This window comes from Anticarsia gemmatalis, chromosome 13, assembly GCF_050436995.1.
Source record: "Anticarsia gemmatalis isolate Benzon Research Colony breed Stoneville strain chromosome 13, ilAntGemm2 primary, whole genome shotgun sequence".
Taxonomy (NCBI): domain Eukaryota; kingdom Metazoa; phylum Arthropoda; class Insecta; order Lepidoptera; family Erebidae; genus Anticarsia; species Anticarsia gemmatalis.
The window spans coordinates 3,073,275-3,093,162 of record NC_134757.1 but is presented as its reverse complement, the minus strand read 5'-3'; the positions used below and the strand labels follow the sequence as shown (position 1 = coordinate 3,093,162).

General features: G+C 35.6%; 2 protein-coding genes across 2 annotated transcripts; one reads left to right on the top strand and one right to left on the bottom strand.

Annotated features, from left to right (window-relative positions):
- The first annotated feature begins 60 nt into the window (after window positions 1-60).
- On the top strand, window positions 61-10,755 carry dila (centrosomal protein dilatory). The gene is made up of 16 exons (XM_076122232.1): window positions 61-260; window positions 749-860; window positions 940-3,016; window positions 3,181-3,270; window positions 3,449-3,578; window positions 3,832-3,939; window positions 4,345-4,503; window positions 5,168-5,212; window positions 5,614-5,819; window positions 6,449-6,585; window positions 6,729-6,817; window positions 7,202-7,413; window positions 7,818-7,930; window positions 8,236-8,294; window positions 8,771-8,913; window positions 9,423-10,755. The coding sequence occupies exons 1-16, from the start codon at window positions 126-128 to the stop codon at window positions 9,556-9,558; spliced, it is 3,951 nt and encodes a 1,316-aa protein (XP_075978347.1). The 5' UTR covers window positions 61-125; the 3' UTR covers window positions 9,559-10,755.
- Window positions 10,756-11,163: 408 nt separating this feature from the next.
- On the bottom strand, window positions 11,164-13,828 carry LOC142977706 (uncharacterized). The gene is made up of 3 exons (XM_076121781.1): window positions 13,702-13,828; window positions 13,242-13,337; window positions 11,164-12,803 (listed from the first exon to the last, which is right to left on the bottom strand). The coding sequence occupies exons 1-3, from the start codon at window positions 13,795-13,797 to the stop codon at window positions 11,772-11,774; spliced, it is 1,224 nt and encodes a 407-aa protein (XP_075977896.1). The 5' UTR covers window positions 13,798-13,828; the 3' UTR covers window positions 11,164-11,771.
- Window positions 13,829-19,888: the final 6,060 nt, after the last annotated feature.

Here is a 19,888-nt window from a genome sequence, read left to right as displayed (position 1 = left end):
TGGAATGCGCTGGTTGCTAGGCAACACATACCTTGACAACACAATAATAAACAACTGACGATGTCACGGGTCGAAGTTTCTTGCGAGCGATAATTTCTAGACTTGGTAGCTGGTATGTGTGTGAAATGTCGAAAGAAAACAATAATTTGCGGCTGCTTGGCTCGCCAGTGAATTTATCGTACAGGGGAAAGAAGAAAGACGATAAAAGGAACGGCCGAAACCGGCCTCGGTCTGCGTTGCAGAGCACTTGCTATACACCGGTAATTAGTATAATTATCATGTCTTTTCACTATTATTGCATGTTAAACTAACAGACTATTGTCACGATCTACTTATTGTTCTATGCAACAAGCAATTGCATCGAGTGTTTGTATCAGCAAACCAAATTGTCCCTAATTTATATTTTAATGAATTTTAAAATATTTCTAACAAAAGATCTAACAAAGATTGTAGTCATGGTGATTGAACCCTAGTCGAGTCTCCCCTTGCAATTATGTGCACGAAGTGTCTTATATTGCATGTTAAGACACAATAAATCTTATTAAAATATACCCATAATTTGTTTTGTAACTTACAATAGGCATTAAACTCATCATTATTGCCTGTTTTATTTATATTTATTGCTGGAAATTATGTTCTTTTTCACTCCAGGTACCATTTATTACATAAACACTGTGTTTTGATAATAAATAATAACAATTTTCCTGCAGGAAGTTATATTATATTTTTTTATTGTTTTGAATTTCAGGACAACCCAGAGAGATACAAGCGACCTTTCTCAGCAGATGCTAAAGAGAGAGCACCATCAACAAGAAACTTTTTAAAACAATTTAGTGCTGAACTATTGCAATCTTACAACAGTAATAAGTTTTTTAACTTAAAAATAAATACTTACTATCACTAACAATAAGGTTTTTACAAACAAAATTTACATTACAGGCTCACCAACTGTTGTCAAAGTATTACCACCAACGACAGAGCTACTAAGAGACACAAAATCTGCTGAGAACCAAGCTCATAGCAACCGAGAAATTTGCAGTAATGCCTCAGATTACGGTTCTGAAGACACCTTTATAAGTCTAGGTACTAAAATCAAGGCTAAAGCTCAAATAAACTCTAAACCTAAAAATAACAATCCTAAGAACTTTTTGAGGTATAGGAACATAGTTAAGAAGGGTCGGAAACCAATGGAGAATACTATAAATGAAGACTTACCGAGCCAAGATTATGGTTTAGAAGTGAAAATTATGGAAAGAACCCCATCACCAACAAGAAATAAAAATTTGTATCATGAAAGGGCTCGCTCTCCTACTTACAAAGGGCAGTCATATGAATCTTATTTTCTCCCGTTGGATGAGAGAAAGGAGCCTAATTTAGGGGAAGGTTCGATTACAGTTTCAAGTATACACTCAGAGGTAGAACAAGCCATAGACACCTATACACGTCGTCTAACAATAACAAAACAACAGCTTTCCTTAGTAGAGGAGGAATCAACTCAAGACGTAGAGAGTGTCCCTTCTCAAAACCTGTCGAGTTTATCTCCAGAACATTCTTTGGAAGATAAACTCCATAAAGTTGATATTGATGATCCAATGACTGGTCGAAATACTTACGTAGTGGATCTAAAAGATGGTGATTATAACAAGATAACGCAAAGTTTTATGTGTGAGCCGAGGACTTATACCAGTTTTTATGACGACTTTAGAACAACTCCGATGGATACTTATAAGAATAAAATGTCTAGTACTATAGTACATACGGATTCTTCGTCAAAAGATTCTGGCTATCAAGACAGTGGGCCTAATGACGAAAAGTCGTATCGACAGAACTATTCTTTGCCTAATACGTCTTTGTTAAAAAAATCTAGTTCACACGAAAAGGTGGAAGACCAGCCTAAGAGTTTAGATAGTACGATATCTACGACAAGTAATGAAAAGGGTTATAAAACTTTTCCTTTGGATAAGAATCAGTGGTCGGAACCGTTGAATCATAGTCGATTGCTCTACAAAGATTTTTTCTTAAAGAAAGAAGGTCATGTCGCATTGCCTCCTCAAAATTCTCCAGTGAAAACCGACGTGGTCATCCCAGGGACTAGTGAAGTGACTAATGACAAACCAGAGAATGAGAGTGACAATTTAGATTATCCTTCATACCTTATCAATAGTACTACTAAAGCTTACACATCTAAAGTTATCGAAGACTATAAAAAAGAACTCGAAGCTATAAATAATCTACATGAATTAACTATAAAGGATATAAAAACTGATGCAGTGTCTCCTACTCCATTGAACATAGATAAAATGTTCGAAGACGCGTCCCATTTCGATAAAAAAGACAGTAGTGATAACTCCCAGGATAGTCCAACGCCAGATATTGCAACAAACAATAAGAATTCTTTAGACAACAAGAGAGATATATCAAAAATATCGACGAAAGAACTGATTCAGAATTACTTAAAAGTGAAAGAAGGAGATTATAAAAATGTACCTAAAAATGTTAAGAAACCTGAACGTAAAGTTAACAATATTGATACTGGGGATAATACTGCAGGTTTTAAACAGGATTGGAATAATAGGATTGCTAAAAGTAAACCTAGCCTGCCAGTTAATGTAAGAAATCAGGGCCAGCAACAAAAGAATTTGTTCACAGCGCGAACTCCTTTGAGCGCACGTATCGATGGTGTTCAAAACGATAAAGACATCGACTCATGGATGTCCTTATCTGCCCCTTCACCTCGAATGTTGGATATCGAAGAAATAGATGTAGAAGAAACACAGAAAGCTGAACCTTGTGTCCAAGGAGATAAGGTTGAGAATGTGAGAGCACCATCACCTGGCAAGGAAATAAAACCTGCTAAAGATTTGAACAGCAAGTCTACGGTTATGGATATATATTCGATGTTGAAGGAGATCGAGAGTTATGGAGACAATCCTGTGACGTCAGTGACTAACACTAATCTTACTGAGACGGAAAGTAAGAAAGAAGAAAGATGCTCTTCTCCAAGGGATAACTTTATGTAAGTAGAATTAACTAACTAGTTTTAAATTGCATGTAATCGCAGTAACGGTAGCGCCGCGAGTGGTGGGTGAGATCCCACCCGTGACAATTATTTGTGTGATAAGCACTAGTTTCTGTAATATAAAGTAATTTTAATAAAAATGTTGTATTGATTGTTTGCAGGGAAATCTTCGAGTTCTTGGAAAAGGTGGAGCAGAGTGCAAATGATGCTTTGTCTGTGGTCACTAATACTACACCTACGAGTATACCTAAGTAAGTTACATTAAAAATATATATATTTTGCCATATTATCCGTACTACTTATGATTTTTTTAAACATGGGTAGTTCCCAATAGTAATCGCATTTTGCTACAAGTACTAACAAACGATACTATAGAAAGTATCGTATGCCTCTATATTAAAGAAAAATCATTATTTATTTGTATTCCAGACTGGATGGTCTACTAAAGTTACCTCAGACAGAGTTGGCACAGCGTCTGGTGACAGCTTCCTTACAACTAGAAGAGAGATCGTGTTGTATAGCACTGCTGCAAGAAAGCCTGGCCAATCATAAGGAACAGGTACATTAATATTCTTCAATAATCGTTAACACATAGAGATGGATAATTAAAGAGAAATAATAAGTCTGCCAGTTCTTTCACTATTAATCCCTGTTTATTTATTTTTCACCAATCATATTTTTATGGACAGTCCCCACCCAAGTACAAGCAAGGATCTCCCCCTAAACGATAAGGGAGGGTGGGAGCCTTGCCCAGTAGTGTTCCAGCTACGTGTTAAAAAACATATATCTCATACTACCTATATATTTTTTAGATGATAAACAAAGTGAGCAATTTAGAAAAGCAGTCGATCAGAAACATCGCTAAAGTGAAGCAAGAGTGTGAGGAAACTATCAAAAGACATCAGAACTTCATTGATCAGGTCAGTATTAAACAAGCAATAGTACTAAAAACTATTCACGGAAACATGGAGTAGTTTTACAAAAGTTTGCCAACCACAGGAAAACCGTTTTTTTTAATATGATTAAGCTTAATCTGGTTATCATGAGAGTGGTAGTTAAGTGTGGATGAAAGGAGATTAGTGTGCCTAAATACCCATCCGAAATCTTTATTTTTTTATTATTATAATTTACAATGCATGTGTTAAACTAAAAGTAGTCTTAATAAAGCCTTTATTTTCTTTATTTAAACTGCAACAAAGTCGTATTCAGGCGGAATTAATGCCAAACGCATTTGTTATCAATCTGCCTTGGGGTGATGTAGAGATTAACTGAAGAAAGTATGTATTTTGTCTATGTCTTGTATATTGTTTAATATGTTTTTCCAGTTAATAAACGACAAGAAAACACTAAATCATCGTATAGAACAGTTGGTCGACGAGCGTCGGTCGCTCGAGGAACGATGGAAGAGATCTGCTCAAGCGCTCGAGGAGAGATACAAGCTCGAACTGCGCAACCAACACGACAAGATGCAAGCTGCACAACAGGTATTCAATAAACAACCGTAGTTAAGAGATTGGTGACTATAGTTAGGGTCGTTGGTTTTAATTTATTTGTACTAGCTCACCTGTGTTTATGAACAGGGGGTGTTGCGGATAATCGCATTCGCATTTGCAAACGCGGAACATCCTCATTATTTCAGACATTCTAATCCGCATTTGCAATCATTCATGTGGAGCTTTTGCAGATGCGGATGTTTAAAGGCAACAAGCAAAGAATGCCAGAGGTGTTGCGGATATTCGCATCGGCATTCGCGGATGTTTTGAATAAGAACTCCGCATCGGCACCCTTGTATAAACCTTCATCCCCTAATTTAATCTACTTATGTTCCCTATTAATATAGTCTGTCTTTGTGTAATATTTTATTGATCTCCTTATTTAATTTCGTCACACATCGGGATTCACCATGGCAGTAATATCCAAAAAGGGATAAGTCCATCTGTAAATAAATATATATTGTATTTCCGTAATGACCAATTGCCACTATTTTGTATCTAAATATTAAAATCAGTTTAATATAAGCATAGATAATTATATCATTTTCTAGTTGTTAGATAGTCTTACTGAATTATAATGTTTTGTTTGTGTCGCTTTTCCACACATTCATTAGTTTCGCATGAACACGTCATGTTTTATGTTTATTCATTGTAGGTCGCCAGACAACGCTGGGTCCGACAGAAAGCTGAGAAAATAAAGGTATGTATGTACTTATTAGTTCGTACTTATCACTTTAACTAGGTCATTTATGTAGCTATGATTCCTCATTTTATAAATTAGTTTTTCATGCCAGTAGTTCGAAACTATTAGGGTAAATATATTTGTGTATAGTCTCCCTCGTTTAGTGATATTCTATTTTGTAATGCTGTTCCTACGTTGAAAGCTAGTTATATTATAGCCAAATAGTTTTGTAGATAAATAAGAACCTTTTAAATTGTAGAATTGCTGCTCTACATCAATGACATCACTTAAATCTTTGTGTAACTAAGGCAAACTAAACTAAATATCAAACTATTGGCGATCAATAAAAAATATAACCTTTATTAAACAAAGTATCGAAAATCCAAGTCCATCTCATTAAATAACCTCCTTACCCACAGGAGTTAACAGTAAAAGGCTTAGAAGGGGAACTGCGCGAGATGGCAGAAAGGCAACAGAAAGAGATATCAGATTTAAAGATGCTGCACGCGGAGCAGAGCGGGCGAGCTCACGCCAAGCACGCGCAAGAGCTCGAGGAGCTGAGGAAACGACTGGAGGACGAGAAGGAGGCCGCGCTCGTGAAGGAACGACATCTAGCCAGCTCTAGGTTAGGACATGTTATATTTGAACGAAATTACGGTAGAGATCTTGCCTAATTTCAGTTTTGTGCGTTTGAAATGAAAATTTTAATACATTGAAAATATCACATATCGTCTAATTGGGACTAATTCGGTTTGTTTTTTATTCTGTCAGTATTTCCATTACCCCAAGGTATACTAGGTTTAGGTACACTATGAAATATATTCATTGGAAAAAACGTAAATTTTGGTGTAGAATAATCCTGATAGTTCTACTGGACAAAGAACAGAACCTTGTAGGACTCCTAACATTACCAATGAGCATTATGACTTTTTGACATAATTCATAGATATATTTGAAAGTAAAATGTTTCATTTGAAATTATACAGTTATTGTATTTACTTAAGACTTTTATTGTTTTTTATTACATCATAAGCATATGATTAGCTCAATCGGACACTGAGAAGCTTTAAATATTAAAATTCTCAAATTTGGTATTGCATGGCTATTATATAGAGAAAACTCGTAATTATACATTTAAACACGATATATAAGTCAAAACATCAAACAAAGCGAGGTAAAATACATAATTACGTTATGTACAAAACGTATTATTTTGTCTACAACTAGTTTTTATCATATTCTCTTTTATTATAGGTTAGAGAAGCAGATATTAGAAATCGAGTTAACATATCAAGAACAACGCACTCGGCTCGTGGCTGAGATGAGAGCGGAGAATGAAAGAGTCGCGGCTGAACTATCTGCTAAGGAAAACCAACAGAGAGAACAATTTGGTAAGATTTTTATTATCATCTGCGTATCCAAGATCTACAAACAGGCGTGAGAAAGTAAAAAATACTCGAAGATTGATCTTGAAAATGAACTTGTATATAACTTTTTGTTTTTGTACTTTAAAGTGATTAAAACATGATTGCAGAAAAATGGAAAGAGGAGCAAGAAAAGATGTTGGAAGAAAAGAAGATGCAAATGGAACTAGAAATTGAGAAGGAGAAGAAAAAGATGGAGGTAACTATAGCAATTATTAAAATTATATTAATAATGATAACCTATTTATTTTTAAGGACCCCTCTTTCATTTTTCTTTGTATAATTCATTTATGTCGCGAATCTAAAAGGATAGCAACCACATCTAGATATCTTAAACAACTATTTGAAAACTTACTTCTTCTTCTTATCGTATGGTTAGTGGTCAACCTAGCCGCACGAAGGCCTTTGACATAGCTAAACGGCTGTTATCTTCATTGACAACAACCGGGACCGACTTATTACGTGCCTTGCGGTCACCCATCTATGGAATAAACACGCGAAGGTTTTAGAAAATTTATACTATTCTAAAATCAGGAATAATATATTATCACATATTTATCTTTTTTATACATTTAATTCTCAGGAGGAAATGCTCAAAAAAGAAGAAGAATTGAAGCAGAAGTTAGAAGATTACAAGAAGATGCTGGAGATGGAGCAGCAGACGCAGATTAAACGTAAGACGCAGGAGATAGCGGCGCAGCACAAGCAAGAGAGAGACAGAGAGATTGAGAAGGCTATTGAGAGCATGGAGGCGGAGGCACAGGCCGGGAGGAGGGAACTACAGGATGCACTAAGGTACTATTACTGGACTCTTATGTCCATTTAGGCACATTTAGCGCAGGTTTATCTATTCAAACCGTCATATTTATGTGAGCTTAAGTTAAAAAATATGCATAAAGGATATTTCCTTTATGTTTAAGTACGTAACGAGTACTTCTCCTGACAAGATGTATGAATGTGATTGTGGCAAGGGAAGTTTTCAAAGATCGTTCCAAACGGCGTTCTTTAGTCCTTACTACCTCTTTTGGAAAAAGACGTGAATTTATGTATGTTCTGTGTCTTTTTGCGAACCAAATTCAAAGCCAAATCATTTATTCATTTTATTCAGGCTCGTCTTTCGATTTTTTTAAACCAATTCTGTCTGAGAATTGCACGTTTGCAGATAATCAATTAATAATAAAATTTAATGTAAATTGCAGGAGAAACAAGGAGCAGTACGAGGCTGAACTGAAGGAGTTAGCTGAAACAGAACAGGCGACGCTCAGACGATACCAGGAGGCGCAGGCTAGGGTGCGGCAGACTGAAGACAAATGTAAGATTTGAAATGTTTGAAAAGTTGAACAGCGCCCCCAGCGTATTTCACAGGAACTATTTGATTAACCCCCGGCTTCCGAGTACATTTAGCGGTAGTTTATCTATTCAATAGCGTTTTTCATATGAGTTTTGACACTATTTAATAGACAAACTACCGCTGAATGTACCTCAGAAACCGGGGGGTAAGTTTTTTTTGACACTCGCTAGTCTACCAAAAATGGAGTGCTCATTTTTCTTCTATTCTATGGATTTTTCAAATTATTTAACTTTATTTTATTTCAATGTTTTCTATTTTAATTCCAGGTGCCGAGCTAGAAGTGACTATCTCACAACTTGAGACAAGGAATAGGATTTTAACTGAGGTTTGTAAAAACATAGTTCTTGGAACTGAATGAATTCTATTATGGATAAAATCTTTATGAAAGGAAGCCATACCAGCCAAAAGGGAGTTGGACTCGCGGACGATAGATTCAGTGCTACTTTTTTTAATAATGACATTAAAGCACGTTTGTTGTGTTATTTTATACAGTATTTTAGTATTTATTGTAAAAGCGGCAACAAAAATACATAATCTGTAAAAATTACAACTATCTAACTATAAGGGTTCATGAGGAACAGCCTGATGACAGACAGTTTCAGTAATAGGGTCCTGTTTCTACCTTTTGGGTCCAGAACTCTAAAATAAAAAAAAAATTGGTAATCACACAAGAATAACTGAACGAATTCGGTAAAAAATATTACTCTTTAAATACACCTATTACTTAACAATCAAAATCTTTCTTAGACTCAGAGGAGGATAGCAATTATCTACTAATAAATAATAATACATTTGTTATAGAAAAACACTCAACTAGAGGGTCGTGCCGAAGAAGTGAGGGCGAGTTGTGAGGACACGTGGAAGAACAAGGTGGACGCGCTCAAGAAAGAGATAGAAGATATGAAGAAGACACACGAAGAACAGATGCACCAACTATACGCCAAGTACGTAACATATTTATATTCTAGTATTGACGTAGAAGATAAGTTAACAAAGGGGACAATACCGTCCTCTAGTAGGCGCTGAAGCATTTCAAAATCAAAATCAAAGGAAAATATCGAGTGATACCATATTTGAATACTTAACTTGACTTGAAATGAATCTGTTCGTACCTTCGTATCTGACACCAAATTCTAAATAATTCAATCGCTGTGTAATATCTGTTTTTGAGTAACGTATTACGTTACTCAAAAACAGATATTACACAGCGATTGAATTTTGTTTGACTTCTTCATATAGATTGCTCTGGCCTAAGCATAATATAACACAATATTAGCTTTAAATTAACTTTTTTAAATTGTTCAAACAAGTTGTCTGGAATTCAGTCTCGTTAACAGTAAAGTTTTATATTTGTCCGTATACCCACTGACTCTATAGTGGGTATTTAAATTTACTTTTAGGTCAGCTAGGATTTCAATAATAATTTATAATCATGCACTTTTATTATGTACAGGGTGAAAGTAGCCGTAGCCCGTAAGGACTCAGCTATACAAGCACTAACAAGAGAAGCGGGTAAATATCAAGAGAAAATAACTTTATTGGAACAAAAACTACAACAACAGAGGAAGGACTTTCTCAAACAAAAGTGAATTTACTAAATAAACAATTTTGTAAACTTTTTATCGCCCTTGTATTGTAATAAACGACAGATAATTTTTGCGCCTACTTTTAACGGATTGTTGCAGTTTTAGGCGTGCGTTTCTCACGAGAATGGTCGAAGGTTTAAACCTCCACACACCAATGACTTTTCTAAGTTATATGTGTATTAGAAATATCTATCAGTGAGGCAAAACATGAGCTTGCATTTTTGAGAGTTGTTTAATACAGTTCTTAAAGGTATACAAAGTAAGGTAAAGTACTTTGTATACCTTTAAGAACTGTCTCTCATTCTACCCAGCAATGGGACAGTTATGTGTGAAATATGCTTATAACTTTAAACTGACGTAGAAAAATGTCTTTATTAATTTGTGTTCCATTTCTGTGTAAAGAATATTTGTTATTTTTTAAGTCATTTAATATTTTTTTGTGGCAACACTTGTACCAAAGACTATGTTTGATATTTGTTTTAATTGAAACGTTAATTTAAGTTATAGTTTATTAGTTATTTTTTAAACTATTTGATGATGTGCTGACTTTTTGAGAGGAGTTGTTCACAGTAATTAATTTTCTCAAAAGAACGAAACGACTCTAGTTTCTAGGTAGTATCGAGGTTTCGTAATGCACTTCTAAAAGTTAGCAATGCCTCTAAGAATAAGAAGCAGTTAAAATTTGCTTGCCGCCTAAAATGAAGGCTGATATTCTATTATTTTGTTAGTTATTTTATTACGAATTGTATTATTTATTAATTATGGTAATACTTAGGGTGCCTTTCCACCAGAGTTGTACTATGCTATATTGCTACGGATGCGTTTGATATCCGTCAATCATATTCATTGATGCAAACAGCATAGTACTGGTACAAACGGTTACAGCTAAGATTTTTGTACGCAAGGATGCGTGCTACGGATAGTCACGAATAGTGTAGCTATGTGCTATTTTGTGACGATGCATGTTTCTCTCACCGCTACATAGCTTAATTTTGGTGGAAACGGTCGCATTGTTTGTTAGCATCGCTATTTCATCCTCGTAACATAGCTGCATAGCACATCTCTGGTGGAAAGACACCTTAATTATAAATTATTCTAGATTAGTTTAGACATTCCGTCCTTAATATTCCTTTTTATCAAGTTATGTTAATGTTGTTTTAATTTATAATTTATTTGTAGGTACTTCGCTATGTGATTCATGCTTGCCAATAAATTTGATATTTTTATTGAAAATGTTTGTCAGTCGTTCTACCTGAAATAAACCCGAAGAACTAAAGCATGTCAGAGTGACCGTAACTTGAATATATTAAAATACTTAATCGTTCCATATCGTGTAGCTTTTAACTTGCAGTAGTGATGAATAAGCAGTGTCAAGATTTGTGCGCAGTGGCAGAATAGTTAAGAAATAAATGGTAGGCAAAATAAAGTTTACAAAAAAAATTAGCTAGATTTTGGACAATTTTGACAGCTCTCAAGCCGTTGGTATTATTTAACGAATTATAAAATTAACATTTTACGGATACGATAACCTTTTGGCGTAACAATAAGTATAAGGTTAGGTAAGGTAAATAAACGTAAACCACACAGAATAAAACTCAATAATAAATTGCAAACAAAAAGTAAAAATAACTTTTAATATAACGTATAAAAACATACCAGAACGGTACAAACTAAATTAAATATACTTAACGGTTCTAGATACTTCTAACAAACCTCTCTAAACTAAAACAACTTTGTCATTTTAAAGCTCATTTTGAAGATCAAAATTTATACAATCACTATGTTTAAAGCGGAATGGCGATATAATGTGATGTCTTTTCTCTTTATATAATACTACATACATATACAAAATCACGTATTTTCATCTATGGGGGTTGTCAAAAACCACCAAATATCATTTATCAAACTTCTTCTGCTTCGCTCACGGCCGGATAGCTTATCAGGGTGGCTATCATGTATCTTAGTTGACAACTATTTGAAAGCCAGGCTGTGCATTGTTTTCTCCCTTAGATTATAGTAATTAACACGTTACGTCAAAGCAGCAATTACTGAATAGTGACCATCAATTTGACGTACACTAGTTGTCAACTGGAATTGTGACAGTTGTTTTCATACATTGCTATGCAGGTATTGTATGGGTTATCAGACACTTATCCAGAAGCTGTGAAACCGGTCCATACATATTGTCATATTATCATTTTGAAGAACTGAGTATATCACCAAGGCCTCCACATTTCTGTAGTACTGCTACTACTACTAGATGTTCCTTGCACCGGTGACTTCGAACTCGTATCAGCTTCGACCTTCACATCCTTAGGAGCTTCTTTCTTGAAAGACTGAGCCAAAGACTCCGCCGTACTTATCACAGTTCGAGGTACAGCTTTGAAGCCAGAAGGTTGTTCACTAACTGACGGTATACTCTCAGGTATAGACAGCTTCTTATGAGGAAATATAGGGATTCGTTCAGGTACTCTTGTAAATGCGGACTTTTCAGGCGTTTTGTAACACAAATCTGCTGGCAATTTCTCTTCAGTTCTGATCATTTTCGGGGCCGGGCCAGTCAAGTCGACGACAGGACGTTTTAACTTATGCCTTATCGAATAATCCACTGCTCGCTTCGGAGACGCATCTATACCAATCTTGTAATTCTCTACATCTATCACAATTGATAACGGCTCCATATATTTTTTGGTTCGTAGCACTTCTTGACGGTTTTCAGGCGATATCGTAGTTGAAGATACAGTTGGCTTTTGTGTTTCTGGGCTTGAGTCTTGGTCGGACGCTGATCTGCTCGGTGGGGTGGGGAAAGGGAAGTTTTGAACAGGTCTTGGTGGAGTTTCGAGTTCCGTTGAGGAATCGCAGGCGGAGTCACAAGATAGCGGACTGAGGGGTGGGCTTGTAGGCTTTGTAGATTTGACAAAATGGAAGGCACTGGGTCTTTCATCGTCCAGTCTAAGAGGATCAGGAACGAGTGGAGCGTAGTCCCTTGGCTGAAGAGTTTCCATACCACCGATGCACGAAGTTAAGTGATTTCCTAATCGATGTCTCAAGCCTGTTGGTACGCTGGCCAGTCGCGACAGGTATCGTCTGACTTCTACAGCACAGTCGCTGAAGCCAGCTCTGAAGCGGTGCAGTACTGCAGGGTCTGCGGCGATGGCTGCGGCTAACTGCTGACGCTGCAGCTTCTGAAGGTGCTTCACTGTCAGCTCCAGGATATCTGCCTTTTCCAGTTTGGAGTGGCGCGCTGGCTGTAATGGAAAATGTTGTTATTATTTTTTTGTCTTATTAGAATCTTGTTATAAACAGTGATACGTTTTGTATGGCAAGTTATAGTTTTGAAATTAATGTTAAATTACGATTTTGATGTCTTCTTTTAGACAAGACTTTTTAATTACTTAGTTATTTGAATTCATATTTAATTATCCTTTTGATTTAATTTACTATTTAAAAAAAGTTTTTGATAGAACCCATATTTTGTTAAGTCTCACTTTAAACCGTATCTATCGTTAAAGGATTACCTCTTCTCTGGAAACGTTGCTTTCAAGTATGTACTTAATTGATTTATGTAATTGAGTTCGGATACGTACTGCTTACATTCAACCTTTTTTAAATTAGACGCTTAATTGTTTGTTGTTAGTCCACACATTTATAACACTTAATTTGTATCACATTTATAATTAACTTACGTCTTTGTCAGAGGCATCCATGAGCAGGTCCTTCAATTCGTTGAGACAGTTGTTGATGCGCGCTCGCCTTTTCTTCTCCATTATCGGTTTATTCGTCTGAAATAATTTAAACACGCATTAGTATTTTGCCGCAATTTACTTCTTTCAAGTCACGATTTAGTATTTAAAAAAATCGAGATATTTTCTCACAAAAGAATAGATAATAAAAAATGGTTTATTTTAATTTGATCTTATTGATATTTTATACAGATGTTGTAGATTTATTGTTATTATATATTTATATTTTAGATTGTTATTGTATACACAATAAAATAAAAAATCGAAATTGATTCCTTGTAATAAATTTAACCAAAAAAAGTTAAGTAATTTCAGAGTATTTCACTATTAATTTCGATTTAATTACAAAAAAAATCTTAGCCATTTCTTCTTGCACTTAAAAACACATCACAAAAATAATCACCTTTCTCAACTCGGCTTTCGACATTCCTTGCGTAGACTCCGAGAAGCCGGTCTGCGAATCGTCATCCTCACTGCACGGCATTTTCACAATATTCATATCACAACACGACTACACTGGCCGACGGCCGAACACTTAATGACACAACTCTCGCGCAACTCTTCAAGCAAAATTTTTCAATTGCCCTCCATCCTGCTACCCTGTTTACAAAACAAACTCACAAACTATTGCTATCTCATTCACTCATACAGGTTATAGCGCTGGGAAATGTGTCGGAATGTTTTGTTTTCGTGCCGTCTCGTTCTTATGGGTGACGTTGTGAATGAATACGTTTGGGATCAGTTGTTAGTTAGGTTGGTTGGTGTGCGTTTGATTCCGGGTGAGGTGTGATGGTAGTTGCAAGTGATAATTGTAACTTAGTGACATTGTGTAGAATACATGCAAAAGCTTGTTTTAGGATAACTTTGTAACAAAATTTAATAATCGTTTATTATACTGCGTAATTAAAATGTCTTCAGTTAATTACAGTACAATATTAATTAACCAAACTCTTCAAAAAATTTCGTTTTAAGCTAAATAAATAACGACGAGATAAACCACTTATTCCCAATAACGAAAACTGAAACTCAATATATTGACGAAACTCAAACAAAACAGTCTCAAAAAACTAAAAACAAACATCATCAGAGTGAAGCTACACCTGCGGTCCCCTTATCCTGTATACTATGGGAATGCGTCCATACGCGCACCCATCAAGAACCGCAATAAATTCCCTCCCTCCAACACACAATTATTCTATACTTCATGCCCACACACCTTCAATAAAGTACGCTAATAATTTCCAACTACATGACACGCATTTTACTCGATACTTTATACGCGCAGTGTAGCGTAAACTCATACTATACAGGGAAGGTTGTCCATAAAGTGTGGAGTTTTTTTGTAGGATCATGTTCGCAGGTAATGCGGTACTTTATAGACGGGGGTGAGTGTGTATTCCCACGGACTGTGGGAATGCGAGGTGCAAAGGGTTCGTATGACGTGGTTTGTTTACCTATCCACTTCAGACAGGACAAATTTTGCGACTTGTGTAAGGTGTTGTGTATGGGAATGGCGATAAATAGTGCTGTGATATTTTTTACAGAAAATTAAATGCGAAAATTTTGCTGATCAAAAATTTCCTTGTATTGGTCTTTTTTTTTCAAGATTAATATCTCGTAATTGGTACGGCGAATGTCCTGTATAACTATATGTAGTGATGTGAATGTGGCTAGAGAAGTTTGTAAGGATTGTACCAAGTGGCGTTTTTTATCTCTGCCTACCCCTATTAGAAAAAGGTGTGATTTAATGTAAGTATGTATTATAAACTGATAGTCCCGTCCCCGTCTGTAAGATAGGGCATACTACAGTTGCGAGGTCCTGGGTTAGATTCCCGAATTTGGTAACTGCAAATAACAAACGTACCCACAATCGCTGTTTTTTGTGTTATGAATATATCTTGTCCGTAATTCAACCCAAAATCATTCATAAACGGATCTCAACGGTGACTAATCTGATTACACAGGACTATGATGACTCATTCTAAAAGAATCGTAATACTATGCTTAAGTATTTTATAAAATTCAGGTTTATCAAGACTTGCTGTCATCGGTGACTCCTTGATGATTCAGAAGTATGTCCATTCATCAGTTTTATGTAATTAAATATAACTGGTTCATGACTTCATATAAGATCAGGATATGCATTCACGAATATGTATGTATCTAAGTCATTTTAAAATGTATGCTTATGAATGAAAGGAATTTAGGAAGAAAAACGTTTTTTTTTTTCCAAAATGTTCTCTCCTGTATTCAAAATGATTGTGTTATTGGAGTACCACTGCGGGTCACTGTTACTCTTCCGATAGACTGTGCCAATTGGTGCTCGACCTCGTAAATCGCTGACATATCAATCAGTGTTAATGACTCTGCAACTTACCCTATGTTTTGGACAGAGACTTTTTATTTAAAGTCAATTCTTTATGACTGAACGGAACGGACTGAATATTTAGACTCAATTTTAATTAATACCTACCGATCAAAAATAAAGTAATAGATTGAACGTTTAAATTTAAAATATTTCAACCAACTTACCTGTTTAGAGGGTTGAAAATATTGCCTAAAATTTTGATTTTTGAACATGCTTGCATTTTTTAGAAATCTAACCGAAATTCCAATATCCAAATTCACCTGCAAGTATTAACAGTAAACCTGCGGAATTACACCACTCCATGTAAATAAATCTTTTTAAAATTGAAACATTTTATCTTCAAGAACTGCTGAACAAAACTTTTACGATAATATACCTATCTAATAGAAATACGGGTAAGTATTACTAAATGCCTACAGAGAATGTTCAAGGTAAACGTAATCCCACCAGGAACCTCTATTTCTTTGTCCTCTTTTAAACCACGTTTTTAATTGTAGGTACTGTTTGCTTTTCAGTAATGTACTTACGTTAGAGTCATACTTCAGCCTTGGCCTAATTTTTCGTCCCCCCTATTTTTATTAGGTAGGTATGTACTTTGCTATTGAAAGAAATATGTACTTCTTAGCATAAAAGCGACGGTAAGTAGGAAATATACCATGTATTGGGTCAATTAAAATGATTTATGTACCCTGAAGCTGTATTCATAAATTGCGTCATATAAATCTTTTGAATTGGCTCTGAATAGCATGATTTACGTAGCTAAAAATTACGCAATATTTTACTGCTATTGGATTTACATAGCGATAGTAAAGAGAAATTAATGGACTTGTTTAAGCAACTCATCACCCACTCAATTATCAAAATTCTTGTGACTTCAATAAAGTACCCTACGACTCCTGAAGCGAGCTGAAAATGAGTTTTTCTATTGCTTATCACCGTTTAAGTTCTAAAATGTTAAGAGCTAACAAAGTGTAAGAAATCCGACCCCTTCACCAAAATAGCAGTTACAATCTGACCATATTTATAAAAATCGAAAGATAAGGGATACCTAAACTAGCCCTAAGTCGGTATTTCCGTAAACAATGTCGTCGACCCATCCAGGTGTTCAAACGACCTTTCCTCCCTTGATAACTACGAACATATTGCACTCATAAATATTTAATTAGAGGACTAACCGTCACTCCCACGGTAGCCATTCACTCCCACAAACTTAACTTTACACTTCATTATCAACTAAACCAATAAAAAACGAACTTTAGCACGTTGAAATAAAGTTTTAATTAAACGCAAATAGAAAATTGTCGGGACTACAAAACCAACATACCGATGCACTTCTAAAAAAAGACGTATCGACTTTATTTCTATGTCAATAGAGTCCAAAATCAAATAGCAGACTAAAAGCTTAATTGTAATATTAAATTAGTTTATTAGTGAGTGTCCAAGTATGACGATATTCCATGCGATCGCGTGACGTCTAATGAGTTGTGAATAATTAGACTGTCATATGTCGCGGTGTGGGGGCGGCCAGTGAGAATTCAGCTTAGCTTGTATTTCGATTAGCTGATATAATTAATTACTTGATGAGCTGGGAATTTGGGGATAGTAATGACTTTATCATGCAAACATCCCATGATTGTAACAACAGCCGGATTATTAATATTCATTAACATTAGTATGATAAGGCTCGAATGCAAGTTGTGCTCAGCGTTCGAGTAACGATCTGCGGGTGAAGCAACTCCCGGCGCGGTCATTACATATATGGGTGACCGCTAAATGGTATTTAAGTTGGGCGTCTCTGTGCTTCGCAGGGCAAGTAAAAACTCTGTCCCGGTTGTTGTCTACCAAGATAACAGTCGTTCAGCCATGTCAAAGGCTTTTTGGGACAGCTTAAACAACTATAACACTAGGTTGACTACTAACCACACGATAAAAAAATAAGCCAGAATTTTTAAACTAAGTCTTTCAGTTTCAATCTTTTTTTTCACAATGCTAGGATACGGGAATTAACGCGAACACACATTTTACCTTAGAACTTCTTTTTCTTTTTCTTGTTTCGGAACTGAACTGGGTTATAATGTTACCTGCAGATGCGCAAAGAAACAAACAAAGCAACAAATTGATAGAAACTGGGTGAAACATTGCACAGAGCTAATCCCGAAACTTACCTAACGGGTGGAACAAGTTGTCAACTTTTATTTTCAATTATAGAACCGTGTTTTCATCCTGCTATTAATAGGGGTCATTGCGATTGTTGTGCAATAAATAACGGTTCTCGATCTTGTTTTAAACGTGTTGTTACAATTGGAGTTTAAGATGCGAGATTGCATAACATAGCAGTTAACATTATCATCCAGACACAGTATTCTGCATATTTACCTACTAAATCCATAATTTTGATGAAAGATAACGATAACAAACCAGCTTGACCTTAATTTTCAAGCCCTCACCCCACTCTCGTTCGGGAGGTGACCACTGCCCAGCAGTGGGACAGTAATGGGTTAGAAAATGTATTTTTTCCTAGTGGCAATTTAACCTACGACATACTATAAGCAGCAAGCACATTCCTACAATCACTATCTTCTGCCTACCTTACTACATGAACTGTCTACAAACTAAGTAATATATGTCAAAAATACTCAAATATAGGTACCTAACCCTTTTCAAAAAGCGACAATTCAACTTTAAACTGACACATCCTCCGTTCAAATAATCAATTTAATCTGTACCGTGTGAACTCAATAAAACGATGAAACAAATTGTAACGGGCCTGCTTCCTTCCTCTGAGGCCGGATCTCGAGGGTTATTGTACAAAACTTCTTTTGGGATTAAGCACCCTACAGATTTTTTACGTGGAACCACCTTTCTCACGATCGCGGTCAGTTTAGGGAGATTTGAATCTTTGATGCGTTGTTGAATATTAATCTATACTTATCAATCAATTTTGGATATTTTTTTATAAGTAAATATGTTTGGCTTTGTGTTTTTTGAATAACAAAAAACAAATGATTCATCACTCAAGCAGAACGGAAATCTAAAAATCTTGGTATAAAAAAAAATGTTTCGTTGAATCTAAGATGCAAGAAACTTAAGTCTACATACCGGATAATAAGACAATCACGCTATTTCACGTCCCTAGAGCAGCAAATGATATGTTATCTAAAACCTTCCGGACGGAATGTTATGGATTCGATTCTTTCGAAATCAATCTGATAAGGTACACACGGAATCTTTATCAAAGGACAGATTTACTTATCCTATTGCTCCGAATTACAATCCACTAGACCAGCCGTACCAAATAGTACCGTAAAACATGTTTCATCCCAAACTCCCACCTTTTTTATCTACACTAGTAGCAAAACTAGAGTGTTGTTCCAAAACACTCAACGAATGATAACAGCCCTACTTCCTTCCGTCCCCAATGGTCCTTACAAACAGGGGCGTGACTGCATTCATCTTGACGGAGCGCCCTTCGGTTTTTATATTGTGTTCCGTTTCTCACGCACGGTCAGTCGGTCTTTAATAGATAATTTATTTGTTTGCGAAGTAAACATCAAGGGATGTTTTGAGAAGGAATCGCGGATGTGTTTTTTGTTTGTGTGAAAGTTGTTTTTAGATTTAGCGAAGCAATAAAGGTATATATGTAAATGTTGCAGTTATTAAGTGTGTTTTATTTTGGTAAAGCTCAACGCAAGAAACATGAATGTGAAACGTCAAACGTTGGGGAAGAAATTATGAAATAGGTACGGATCAACCTAGTTCAAAAATAAGCTTTATTGAAGTCGCTTAAAAATTAATTTATAGATAAATCTTCTAATTTCAATTAGTCTATATTATGTATACTCAAGTAACTTTTGATTTCTCACCACTTTCTCACCCTAAAAATTGAAAACGGCATCTCATTAACTTCTTCAACATTTCCGTGAAATCTCTGCGACTTTTTGTCCCACACAAGAGTTCCCATATTCCCATGGAAACAGGTGCTTACAAAAACTGCTCCCTTTGACTATCAACTCGTTTTTATTAAGTCTAAATAGAAAAAAGCCACGTATCCGGGGATGTTTCCGGGTCGACACAAAAAATATATTGTGTGAGATGGATAGGTCAATGTTTGTACTCTTTACTACGTGAGAAATATTTTGTAAATACACTTTTAAAATACTATGATGAGGTTTTGCAAAGAATATGTAACTAAGTAGATTGTTCAATACTGTATACAAAGACA

Bases quoted from the DNA above. Each gene is read 5' to 3' on its own strand.
- dila (XM_076122232.1), top strand. From the start codon at position 126: ATGTCGAAAGAAAACAATAATTTGCGGCTGCTTGGCTCGCCAGTGAAT. The intron at 861-939 runs GTAATAAGTTTT...TTTACATTACAG, and splicing joins ACTATTGCAATCTTACAACA to GCTCACCAACTGTTGTCAAA. The intron at 3,940-4,344 runs GTCAGTATTAAA...ATGTTTTTCCAG, and splicing joins ATCAGAACTTCATTGATCAG to TTAATAAACGACAAGAAAAC.
- LOC142977706 (XM_076121781.1), bottom strand. From the start codon at position 13,797: ATGAATATTGTGAAAATGCCGTGCAGTGAGGATGACGATTCGCAGACC. The intron at 13,338-13,701 runs GTGATTATTTTT...AAATTATTTCAG, and splicing joins CGAAAGCCGAGTTGAGAAAG to ACGAATAAACCGATAATGGA. The intron at 12,804-13,241 runs GTAAGTTAATTA...TTTCCATTACAG, and splicing joins TGGATGCCTCTGACAAAGAC to CCAGCGCGCCACTCCAAACT.